A 12929-nucleotide genomic window follows, 5' to 3' on the forward strand; every position below is an offset into this window, starting at 1 on the left:
TAAATGTTGTATGCAAGCTTATTCAGTAGGGCTCATGAAGGCCAGAGGAAATTTGACCCCAAAAAGGTCTTATGTTGGCACCGGGTCCGACGCTTCGTGAGTACATGCAAGTGTAAATAGGAAAGAGAAAGCATTGGAGAAGGAGGGTTGGGGGAAGTGAGTGAATGAGAGTGAGAAAGTCAGATGAGTTCCACTCCACCCACAGCCACCCGTGTCCAATGTGAGGGGGAGGTGAGACAGTTTTAGTGCTTGCCGTGGCGCGCTGTGTTAACTGGCATTATTGACTTGCTGCACTCACAGAAAAGAGTAGTCAAGACTGCTCCTCATCAGGTAGGACTCCCACACCCTTTTTTGAAAAATACTTGGCCAACTTGTTAACACTGTTGAGCTCCCTTGTTTTTGTGAAAGTTCCTTCTCCTTGCTTTATCACTGTAATGTTCTTACTGGCGTCATATCCAGCCCTCAGGCAAAACATGTTCAATTCAGTCAGTTGCTACTTGAGAAGGTGAAACCTGCACTGTGATCATGCTAGTAGGAGAAAAAGCACAAGGTGGTGATTCATTGCTGATCGCACCAAGAAAGAATGGAGCGGCTACTACTGGAAATGGTGACATAAGATGGAAAAATGAGAAAGGCTTTGTTGTTTGTGCAATGGCGGTTTGTTCACATTAGCAATGGAGGAGTGACATATGTGTGTTTAAGCAGGAGAGAATGTTATGGGGTGACTTTTGAAAATGGGGAAGTAGACGGAGGAGAGTGTGTAATGTGTGTGGCGTGGCGGGGGGCGCGCGGGGGGGGGGGGGGGGGTCAGCAAGAAAACCCCACTCTTCCCCTTTTACGACAATAACTACAGCAAAGAAAACGTCCTCCATATCTCCATATGACTGTTCACATCTTTCTCCAGTAACTTAGTTGTTGTTCTGTCACATGTGTTTGAAAGTGACTGATGGTGAGCCTCAGGTCCAACATCAGTGACTTATGACCACAAATGTTCGCCTTCATCAATGACCAAATATTCCCGCAGTCATACTCCAAAATGCTAAAAACTACCTTATTGACGTGAATTTGTGATGGTATTTTCTTTCCCTTGAAAAAAAATCTGAAAAAGGCAGGTGGTTTCATATTCTGGGCTAGAGATTTTTGCAGGCGCACACAAATGACCTGGAGAGGAGCATACATGTCAACCCTCTCGGTTTCCCTGGAAAAGTCACGTATTTTGACCTCCTTTCCCTTTGCCGTTCCGTTTTTAAATAGTTCCCCGTGAATTTCCTGTATCTTAACTTTCATCCAAAAAAACCCAAATCCTCTTCGGTACTGCAGGTGACAATGTTGATTGTATCCATGCTTGATTGACTGAAATGGTGCAGCACATTGGCAGTGGGCAGTCGGGGGGGGGGGATTTCTCTTATTTATCGCAAAAATGACCGTATTTTCAAATACAAATGTTGACATTTATAGGGAGAAGCAGTGTCTCACAGGCTGTTGGCAAACAAGAGTTATGATGCGAGTGTTAGCTGGTTCCCCAAGCTTCCTAGAGGGCGCCAACATTCGAACATACTGCTAATACTATATCCTGCCTCTTCCTGCTTTGAGCCGACGTAATACACGGCAACTATGTTTGATGTCAGCTAATGATTGCAGTTTGGTTGAATTTAGCGACTTAACGTGAGACTATACAGGTACACTCAGTGATAACTATCCTAACAACATGACTGCAAATTGTTGATCGCCTCTCTGAGACTTTTGTGTACGTGAATGCACTACGGACATGTACATGATTACCAACAAATGTGAGTGACAGCCATGAATGGCAATTATTTTATCTGGGCTATTTTTATGCAGTTTCATACATAGATTTTATTTGTACAATCTGTTCTTTGAAACCACTATTGGTAATTCATGCTAGCCTGTGTTGGTCTGCTTATATTTGTGGAGTTCAAAAAATGGAGTCTGGGGTGCACGGTCCAGGTACAGTTCATTTTAAGATAAAGCTGATCAATGAAGCAGTCATGGAACAGCTGTTGAGCAGCTGAGAAATATAATTTTTTATTGCTACCAGTTGTTATTCAACCTATATTGAAAACTATTAATTAAAAAATACATTGATTTTTGTCTGGGGAAAAAACTGTTTTGGAAAAAAAACTGCCATCTGGCCTAGTTTCCCGAGGGGGAAGAATCATGCACTGCCTCAGAAAGTCACAGTACATTCGACCCTTGCTACATTGCGGTTCAAACATCGCTCCCTTGCTCTATTGTGGTTTTTCAAAAATTAATTAAATGATTGCTGCTGGTTGACAATGGCCTATTATTAGCTTAAACATATTAAAAGACAGGTCACATGTAGTATTTTGGGCACTAGGCATCAGTAATGTTACTGATGAGACATTACCTTAGATTAGATTACCTTTTTAAAAGTGCATGGAGTCAGCCACGGCATGTCTGACATGATAGAGTGGGGAGGAAAAAAAGTTATCCTCTCGTTCCATGTGGAAGTGGTACATTTTTGGCTTCTTTCTTTGTCCTTCTTCTCCACTCCGTTTGAAACACTTTCTCTTTAGAACAAATAAATTGGAGGCTAACTAGTTGGCTCGGTAGCTTGTTATATGATGTGAGCGCAGCGGCCATCTCTTATGTCCTTGGAGTGACCCAGTAGCGTGTGAATTAGTGATGCACAGTGTGGTGTAAACAAAGAATAATATGAGTATAAAGGTGACTATGAGGCATTATTTCATGTCTACAGGGCTGTAATAATGGTTAAAAAACATATTTTGAAAGTCGTAAAAAGGTTTTCTATACTCTTAACTATGAAAATATTCATTTTATTAATATTGATTCCGACTTTGCAGAAATTCACTTATCATAGTCGGGTCTGAAACCAATTAACCACGATAAACGAGGGCCCCCTAACATGTTGAAATTCATGTTTATCTCAATGAACCACAGTTCTCCAATGCCGGCAGCACTCATGCAACCCATGGTCTGAGATTTGTGCAATACAGTTGCGTGACCTGGCGCATTTCTAACTGAATGTGTATCACTACTTTCTGCCCAATACATCTACACTGAACTTTACGCCATGTGGTTGACCCTATTTATAGGCTAGCTGAGGTGCTGCCAGATCTATTTCTGCGCTTTGTGCTACTCTGCAGCATGACCTATGTGGCTGGCTGCACATGCCAAATGGCTTTCTACTGTAGTTGTGTGCCATTCAACAGAAGGCAGGCCAACTGCATTGCAGTACACAACTTGGAAAAATGTGGATTTTAACATTGTCTACTTTCAGTAAGATTACAATATCCTAACTACCACTTTGTTAAACAGAACTCCACCTGTTTGGGGCAACCATGGCTTCCCATGTGAAGCTCAGGAAGGACAAGGTTGGCGTGGTGGACTATGACACTCAAATAAAGGGTACACACATACAAATCTCATTTTTGTGCTTTGCTTTGGCAATAATTGTCTTTAATTCCACATTTTAGAGGTGCGGTGCCAGCTTGTGGACCAATTGAAAGTGCTGGACTTGCAGCTGGAGCAGAAGAGTCAACAGCTGCAGGATCTAGCAGACTATCTGCGGCGACGGGGCGAGATTGAAAGCGAGTACTCCCGCTCCTTGGAAAAACTGGCTGAGAGGTTCACCAACAGGATCAAAAGGTAATTAAGATTGTTGTGCATGCGCATTCCCGTCAATGTCTCATGGTGAGTCTTATCATCTCAGAAAGGAGCCCAGCACTCACTCTGTGGCTCAGGTCTGGTTGGCTCTACTGTCCCACACCCGCCAAGAGAGTAAAGACCACTACGGGCTCAGTGAGAGCTGCAGCAGCTTTCTCGTCCAACCCCTCACACATTGCCTGGAGTACACACAGCGACTTGCCAAAAAGGTAGTGAAGCAAGCATTGACCCACGAAGCATTGGCATGTCTGAACCTGCAGTACTCTTATCCCATGCAACCATATTTCTATCCATCTGTCATTTTCACCTCTTAACATCAACATGCACTTTCTATGTTCTGCCTGGGACTGCACTTATACAGAGTAAAGACATCTGTACGCAGCTTCAAGACGGACTGCTCAAGGTTACCACAGAGCTACAGACTGTAAGTGATAAACCAAACGCACAGAACCTGACTGAATAAATGAGAGCAATGACACACGTGCCTCTACCTCGGCAGGCATGGCGGACATACTACCAGTACCATGCTGACTATGTGTGTGCAGAGGGGAAGTTGAAGGAGGCTGAAAAACAGGAGGAAAAGCAGAAGCAGAGCGCCAAAAAACTGGAGAGGCTGATTGAGAAGGTAAACACCCTCCAAAGTGTTTACAGATGTACTTTCAGCAAGGTTCACACAGACGTGAAAGTGATTTTTGTTTTATGTGCTTATAGAGGCAAGGGAAAGTCCAGGATATTTACCTGAAGTGCAGCAAGGCCAGAAATGATTATCTGCTAAACCTGGCTGCAGCCAACACTTCCATGAACAAGTACTACCTCCAAGACATCTCTACTCTCATTGACGTGAGTCTGCAGTCCCAGATCTCTTTGAATTGCATATTCTAGTTGAACATCTTCATTGATAATAATATAACAAAATTATATTGAAAACCAACCAGAATAAACCAGAATACTGAGTAAAAGGAGATCACAGCCTGACCTGGATCAGGGCATCAGTCAGCTTTTGTACTGCAATATGGCATCAGTGCAACATTACTTGACTTGTTGAGGTCTGGCCCTGATGCCACAGTCGCGGAGTTTGTTTATGATGGTTTGAGCAGGAATATTCACATCAGTGACCTCCAGAAGGTCCATCTTTAGACCTCTGCTGGTAGTACTCCTGCTCTACAATAGGTTGTGTTGTTTTATATTTTTGATTAGATTTTAGAGTAAATTAGAATATTAACTACTATTATTTGTGGTTATTGGGCCACCACTAACTTAGTTTTTTCCACATCCATAATTTTGACACAGTAAACAGGAAGACGGACATAAATAGCAGTTTTACACCTAAAATTTCAAACTGATTTCTATCAAGCTTTGTAGTGGGGTGACACATAGACCAAGACTTTATACATTTTTCGTGATGATCTGGATAAACAGGATAATACAGGAATTTATTATTAGAATTTGAGGCACTACGGCGTCAAAAGAATGGTCCACCCCCTTCCAAGAGTCATAATCCTCCATGAACCAGGAAATAGCCCGTTAATTAACTAACAGTTGGACAGTTAACAGTTCAATTTTGTTAACAATTCAGCTTTAGTGGTCGGCGCTCTATTCTCCCATGCGCGCAATGGGGAAAAGGCCAGTAATCTGGCTGCGTGGGATTCTCCCCCACTAAGTTAGTCTACAACTATGTGCCTTTATTCAAAATACGAACTCTGGGTGGAGAATCCCTAAAATATGAGCGTTCCCTGTGAAATCTGGCCTTGCCTATCCTCCTATTGACTAACGTACTTTTGCACCTGTGCGCTTCTGATGAAATGTGACTCTAGTGACAGAGTGTAGAATACTACTGTAATGCTCCTTTTGTGGTTAAGGAGAGACTGTCGCCGATGCACTTCAGTCGCTTCATTAAAGGGATAGTTCAGATTTTTTGACATGAAGTTGTATGACATCCCCATCAGCATTGTAGTCCAATAACAGCGACTTACACCCCCACTTGGTCTCCTAAGTCCAGTTCTGGTCAGATTTCCATGATGAAGAAAGTAGTTCCACTTTGTTGCTGGAGACAATTGAGTAAAGAGTTTCACTTCTCAAGACAATGTGTTCAAAAGATTAATACCTTTTGCATCATAAAAATGCCTTCTCAAAAAAAATTGACTTGACAAAACGCTTGGCGTTATATATTTGTCTCCCAACGTATTCCTGTGCACTGTCGCCTGTGTGTTCATGTGTATGTGACGAAGATGCTCACATCTACTTCTGCGATGGAGTGACACGGCCATCTTGTTTACGTATGTGTAAACACAGCGGAGGAAAAAGAAGAGTGTCTTCGTCACATTCACATGAATGCACAAGCGACAGTGCGCAGGGATACGGCGGGAGACAGATATAACGCTGAGTGTTTTTTGGCATTTTTGTGATGCAAATGTTTTAATCTTTTAAACGCATATTGTTTTGAGAAACCAAATTCTTTACTTAACTAATCGGAACTAAGTTCTTCATCACAGAAATCTGACCAGAGCTGGATTTAGGAGACCAAGTGGGGTGTAAGTTGCTGTTATTGGACTACAGTGCTGATGGGGATGTCATACAACTTCATGTCAAAAAACTATCCGAACTATCCCTTTTTAACAAGCAAAGAACACATGCAGTAAACATTCACACAGGAGCTGCTGTCGGCCACAACAAACCCCAGTCACTCGCATTCTCCACACTGCTAACACTCAGCTAAACACAGTCAACTCTAGCTAGCTGACTTTACACACATCAGTTCTAGGCCCCCTTTAAGGCACACAGAAGTCAAAATTTTACACTACATCATGTCTTCTGAATGCCTTATTTGTATTTTACTTTTATGTTTTATGGAATTTTTTATGTAAGGGTTTTGGAATGATTTGTTTTATGAAGTGATTTTTACCCTTTTTCTGTAAGACATTTTGAATTACCTTGTGTACGAATTGTGCTCTACAAATAAACTTGCTTTGCCGATGTAGACAAATGGTCAAGACTTATGGGTAGTTAGTTGCTAAGTCCTTTCCCCTGCAAGGACGTTTTGCTTCATGGCAGCAAAACTCATCTTGCTTAAATATTCGACACATGCTTGTCAGTCCTCTAAATGTGTGGACCAAATCTTATGGAGATTCAGCTAAACACCCTAAAGTTATAGTGGGTGTTACTTAGAGTGTATTGAGATATAATCGATACTTAATTTCGCTCCAACAGAAATTCACGAATGTGACAAACTTCAAGTTCATTGGATGTCGGTGTTTAATAACAGAACCATGTGATGCAATTGTGACAAAAATAATAGCACAGGCAACACAGTAAGGCTGCATCTTTTGACAAATTTTCACCCTTTTGTGTTCAGCAGACTAAATCCCAAATGAATCAATGTATAGAAGGAAGCAAGTATAAACAACACAGCTTTTTCCCTTAAGTGTCCTGTAGTGGGCCACTGTCTCACTTGCCCAAAATGCTAAATTGCCTCAAGGTATATTTTTAAAGACCAAGTAGTAAACGCCACTATCTTGGGTGTTTAAAACACTTTTCTCCCAGTGTGCAGATGTCGGGTACCACCTGTGTTTGGGCCGGGTGATGCAAGCCTATCTGTCCAATCGGCGCCAGTTCCAACAGAACCTGAACTCAAGCCTGCAGCAGCTCCAGGGCTCGGTGTCAGGACTGGACCAGCGGCAGGACAGAGACACTCTCCTCCAGGACCACCACCAGACCTTCTGTATGCCCCTTCGCTTCCCCTACCAGCCCCATGATGGGGACCAGGTGTGTGTCCCATAGCATCGGACAGGTTTGCCTTTTCTGTGGATATTTCATGATTAGTTTGTTTGGTCTTGTAGGTTTCTGAGATTAGTGCAGAGAGTGAGATGAGATGTGAACTGGAGACGAGATTCAAACAGATCCAAACCAGGCTGAGAGCCGTCACAGAGGAAACACAGGCGGTAAAGCGTCACTCAATTCATCACATCTGTCTATTGTGTTCTAGGCTAACAAAGTCTGTGGAATTGGCTTGCTGTTTTGCCAAGCAGATTGTTGGACTGAATAAAATAATCTGTCCTCTGCTACAGGTCAATAAGAGCATGTCAGCATCCCAGTCCTCCCTGCTGGAGACTATCAATGACATGGATTTTGAGCACAACAGCAGCAGTACCGGCTCATCCCAGGAAGAGAACAATGAAAACCAGTCAGTTCGGCCTAGTGTCGCCCGCCGCAGGGCCAACCAGCAGGAAATGGAAAACCTCTACTTCACTGTAAGTTTAAACCACACTGCCATCCTATACAGCACATGTGGCCATGATGCACAATTGGTGGCCGTGTGTAAACAAGGTTTTTGTTGATGTTTTTGTTGTCAACAATGTTGGCCGAAACTGCAGCAACCACTGAGAACATGTGACTGCTGCTTTGTTTTGCAGAGAGTAAAAGAGTTCCTTGTTGGCAGCTCTCTGGTGTCCAAGCTGCAAGCTAAGCATGACCTGCTTAAAGTCGCTGTAGAGAAAGGTATTGCTTCTGTATTTTCTTGTGACCTAAACAAGACCTTTGCTGTCACTCGACATCATTGGGTGTTTTAATCTTTTTATTCGCCCATATCCTAGGGGAAGCTTCAAATAGGCAACAAACAAGGTAATGCACACTCACCAGAAACTTCATTAGGTATACCAAAGAGCTATTTCAAGACAATGATTATAATGCTGAATTTTGATTGAACCTGTCAGGGAGGTATTCATGTTTAAAATTCTTGTGTAGAACACAAATTATTGTGTAGAACTGTAACGCAGCATGCTGCAAGGATTTGTATATATATATATATTTTTTTTTCGCATGTGGCTAAATGAGATCACCAAAATGAATAATAAACAGTGATTTCTCCCATACCAGAAAGTTTGCGGATCAGTAGAGATGCACTCCCAACTGTTTTTTAACCTCTGATCTCAGTGAGAATGGCCAATGATATCCAAAAGCTGAACTAGTCTGACCATGTTGAATTAAAGATAACATAATATTGAGTTAAAATTCAGGTTTATTTATTAAATGGGAATCTTTTTAACACGAAATAAAACAATAAATTGTAAGATGGTGTTTAGTTATATTTTTTTAAATTGCTATTTTATTATTAAAATTTTGTAAATGCATAGCTTATTAGAATGTGGTAGATTTGGTCAAAAGGTACCAGGATCCTGTAAAATGCTGTAAAAAAAAAAAAAAAAAAATCATCCATATGCATAGTACAAATCTGTAACAAATATAGATGTTAGGGGTACTGCAAGGTCCCGAGATCTGTGACAAGATTTATCATTTGGAGAAAAGCTGTTTTATGAGAACAGGGCAGCTAGAAGCCAGACTGTGAACTATGGCACTACTGCTATGAATGATAATACGTTAAAATGGAAGTGGCAGTGCACGAGGCATTATTGGAAGCGCACAGTAAGTGCTTTAGGCACACCTTGCAATCCAACATACCTCAGTGTTCGCAGCGTCAGTGTCAGCGAGTGACATGTGGATGTTTTTTCCATCTGTGTTAAAGCTGCTTGCTTCTTGTTGCTGTCCAAGCAAAAGTAAGATTTGTCAGATCAACCCACGTAGATGTTCGGACTGGTCTGCACCCTTCACGGTTCTATTGACGGCATGGCATTTGGCAGAGTGCCAACGTCCAAGCACCGGCGATCACTGGTTCTGCTTCATAACATACTTCATACATAGAAGAGATCCGCATTTAAATGTTTCTTGAGACATGCATTTATTGGTAAATAATACAAGCGATAAAGGTAAAGTATGCGGCGAGCGGGAGTGAACTCCAACTCCGTGCAGCCGTGCAATGCAGCCCTTGACCAACAGAGCCAAGAAGGCAGAGCTTGGACACTCCTCCGTTGCCTGCCACCATCTTGCCTTCCTGGCAAAACACGCATGGGTGTCCAAATTGTGGCACAGAGGCCATGTGTGGAACGTAGCTCATTGCAGAAATAAAATAAACAAAAACCCAGCAAAAGTGGAAAAATGGAGCAAAAAGGTACAATGTAACTAGAAAAAAGCTTGATACTAATAAAACACAAAAGATTGTATTTAAAAAAAAAAAAAAAAAAGTATCAAAGGACAGCTGGACAGCCTTGATGTAAATGGGCAAAGACAAGTAGATAATGCCTAGGTCTCAACCAGTTGTATGGGCTCCTACTCCTCCTCCTGCAAAAAAACAGAAGAAATATGTAACAGAGTTTCTTTGTCATGTCAAACTGTAGGGGCGCTTACGTTTTTTCCAGGTTGCAAGTACATCTTTTGTGTGTCGTTTGTACGGCCAACTTGTGTCTTTTCGAACGTTTTGCTGGTGTTAGGTTTGGGCAAAAGGTCAAAACGCAGCAACTTTGGGGAACGCCAAAAACCGCACAGCCAAAAAAATCTTGCGTCCAGTTGTGACCTTGATTTAAGAGAAAAACAGCTGGCATTGATCAACTACAAGATGGGACAATTAATGCTGACACCCACATTGAAAAGCCAGCATTTCAAAATACTAATTGCCAGTGAGAAAATATGTCACAAACGCCAATTCCACCACTTAACAGCGTTAAAGATTACATATTAAATAATATATTGCATTATTATGATATATCCATCCATCCATTTTCCATACCGCTTCTCCTCTTTAGGGTCGCGGTATTATGATATATGTTTATTATTATATATTATAACAGTGGTTTATTTGGTTTCAACAAATGTTGACAATAGCCTTGAGCGTCCATTTGTGTGGGGGGAAAAAAAAACCCATTTCAAAACAACACCTGCAGTGTTTTGCAACACTGGTAAAGTTTTTGTCCAGTCATATTTTTCATTGTACTTTTGTTAAAATTAATGTTGAAATCCCGTTTCGTCTCGTTCCGGGCAACCCAATCTTGTGCATCGCCTCAACTCGTGAGTTGGGTGTCTCCTGACACCCTTAATAGATGCGCGCGCACACACACACACACACGTTTTAGTACGTACACCTACTAATTCCCCCCCCCAGTAAGCATCTTTGCCATTATCATTATTTATTGAAGGTATTATTACTTTTGTAACACCTTTAATGTCCCTCACAGGACTGTCTGTCTAACAAACTTATTCTTACAGCTTGTAAAGCTTTCATTGCCCAGCTGAAAGTTATCCATGAACCAAATCAAATTAGCGTGCGTGCGTGCGTGCACATACACACACTAGTATTTCTCTGATGTAGGAAAGAAGTGAACTTTTGTATCTCTTAACAGGCAAAATGCGAAGTCCACACGTGTTCGCAAAAATCCCTCCAGTGTGAATTTGCTGCACAACCAAAAACTTTTCAACGGTGACATGGTGTCTTTTACACAGGTAAAACACTTGTGGTATGAGATATACTTTCCAGTGCAGTTCCAGTTTGACTGTGTTTTTCCATGTCCTGAAGGCATCAGGTCAGCAGATTCCAGTTGTTGTTGAAAGTTGCATTCGCTTTATCAACCTCAACGGTGAGCACCCACGACAGACAGAACAATACAACGTGTACACGTAGATGATTACGGTCACTTTCATGAGAACTTTGTTGCCATTATGTTCCCCAGGTCTCCACCATGAGGGCATATTTCGGGTGTCAGGCTCACAGATGGAGGTTAACAACCTGAGAGATTCATTTGAGCGAGGTAAATCTTTTTTCCATTAGCATAGGTGGTCCTGGGCATGACCTAAAAAGGCATCCGGTGATGAGGTTGTGCAAGTGACTTGGGGAAAATGTGGAGCTACCCCTTTATCATCATCGCTCTCAGGTTCATTCTGACCCGGAATGATAGTACCTGCCTAGGGTCCCAGCCAGGGGTAACTGGCGAGGACATGAGTTAAGGGAAACTATTTTCTATCATATACAACAATATCAGTATGTGAAATCAAATTACGGAACAGACTGAGTAAAGAACTCACCAAAATAAAGCTTCTTCCTGCTCCTTTTTTGGGCATGTGGGGCTTTGGGTTGTGCTCTGTGATGTGTTCTGGTGTGACTTGCATGCATGTTCAGGGTCAATTTTACCATTGTCATAAATAATAATAATAATAATACCCCTGCGGGTTCGGGGTGTAGAATAGGCCCGCTGTACTCCCAGCAGGTCGTAAGAGGCGACTAAGTGGGACGGTCTGTTTGCCGTGGACTGTGACCCGTGTCGGTGGAGAAAGGGATCCTGGTGATTGAGTGGATGGTGAGACTGCTGTCCTCCTGAAGCAACACATCACTTTGGCCCTGGATTCATCTAGTCGGGTGGTTATATAGGCCTGGATATAACCAATCGGCTGGTGGTGTTTAGCCCTAAAATACAACTAAAGTAACATAATTAATATTAATTAATATTTACATTACTTCGTAATCTACATAACTGTGAATTAACCATCTTTATCTAGATTTGTATTTCAGAAGGCAGCTGCTCAATCAGGTCAATCTGGGTGTAACTTATTACGTTCACAGTATAGTACTGTTGTATCCCTGTCGTCAGTATAAGATGTTTTTCCTTATATATATATGGCGTCCCCTTGTTGGGCTCGGTGGTGGGTGGGGAGCAATGGTACTGAATCCTAAATCATTCAATATGGCATCTAAAACAAAACAAATGAAGAGAAGTAGATCAAGTGACTCTAACGAGGACCAGAAATCTTTCCCAAGATTCCTGGTCATTCAGTGTAGCGATCCGAACCAGCCACTCAAATTGTCGCCTTTCGCGATTAACAAAGGCATTGAGGGGCTGGCCGGATCTGTTAGGACAATATCCCGCCTAAGATCTGGGGATATACTGGTGGAAGTGGACAGGATGGCACAAGCACATAATTTATCGAAGGTAGAGACATTTGTAAATATACCAGTAAAGGTGTCTGCACACAAAACCCTGAACTCCTGTAAGGGAGTTATCCGTTGCCCTGAACTCGTAGACTGTGATAACGACGAAATTTTAGATGAGCTTTCAGACCAAGATGTTACCGAAGTTTTTAGAGTAACTACTAATCAGAGCGGCGTGAGGAAACCAACGAACACGTTTTCTTGACATTTGGAAAACCAGATCTCCCAGCATTTATCAAAGTTGGATATCTGAGAGTGAAAGTAAACCCATACATTCCAAATCCGATCCGGTGCTTCAAATGTCAAAGGTTTTGACATTTCAAAACATATTGTAAAAGTCCGGAGTGCTGTGTGAAATATGGCGAAGAAGGACATGTGGCTTCCAACTGTAGAGGCCAACCTAAATGCGTGAACTGCGGTGAATCACATTCGGCTGACGCGAGAAATTGTGCAA

The 12929-nt window shown here is 42.1% G+C and overlaps 1 protein-coding gene across 1 annotated transcript in view; it reads left to right on the forward strand.

Annotated features, from left to right (window-relative positions):
- LOC129181360 (rho GTPase-activating protein 4-like) overlaps positions 1-12929 on the forward strand; it is a 25124-nt gene continuing 12195 nt past the window's right edge. The window contains exons 1-15 of the mRNA XM_054776482.1: positions 1-330; positions 3322-3411; positions 3480-3651; positions 3716-3878; positions 4031-4093; positions 4169-4294; positions 4381-4509; positions 7210-7431; positions 7506-7607; positions 7734-7916; positions 8079-8163; positions 8259-8286; positions 10896-10995; positions 11069-11129; positions 11223-11300. Coding sequence (XP_054632457.1) covers positions 3345-3411; positions 3480-3651; positions 3716-3878; positions 4031-4093; positions 4169-4294; positions 4381-4509; positions 7210-7431; positions 7506-7607; positions 7734-7916; positions 8079-8163; positions 8259-8286; positions 10896-10995; positions 11069-11129; positions 11223-11300 — 1579 coding nt within the window. The 5' untranslated portion in view covers positions 1-330; positions 3322-3344. The remainder of the gene's footprint in view (positions 331-3321; positions 3412-3479; positions 3652-3715; positions 3879-4030; positions 4094-4168; positions 4295-4380; positions 4510-7209; positions 7432-7505; positions 7608-7733; positions 7917-8078; positions 8164-8258; positions 8287-10895; positions 10996-11068; positions 11130-11222; positions 11301-12929) is intronic.

Source organism: Dunckerocampus dactyliophorus, chromosome 1 (genome assembly GCF_027744805.1).
Source record: "Dunckerocampus dactyliophorus isolate RoL2022-P2 chromosome 1, RoL_Ddac_1.1, whole genome shotgun sequence".
NCBI classification, from domain to species: domain Eukaryota; kingdom Metazoa; phylum Chordata; class Actinopteri; order Syngnathiformes; family Syngnathidae; genus Dunckerocampus; species Dunckerocampus dactyliophorus.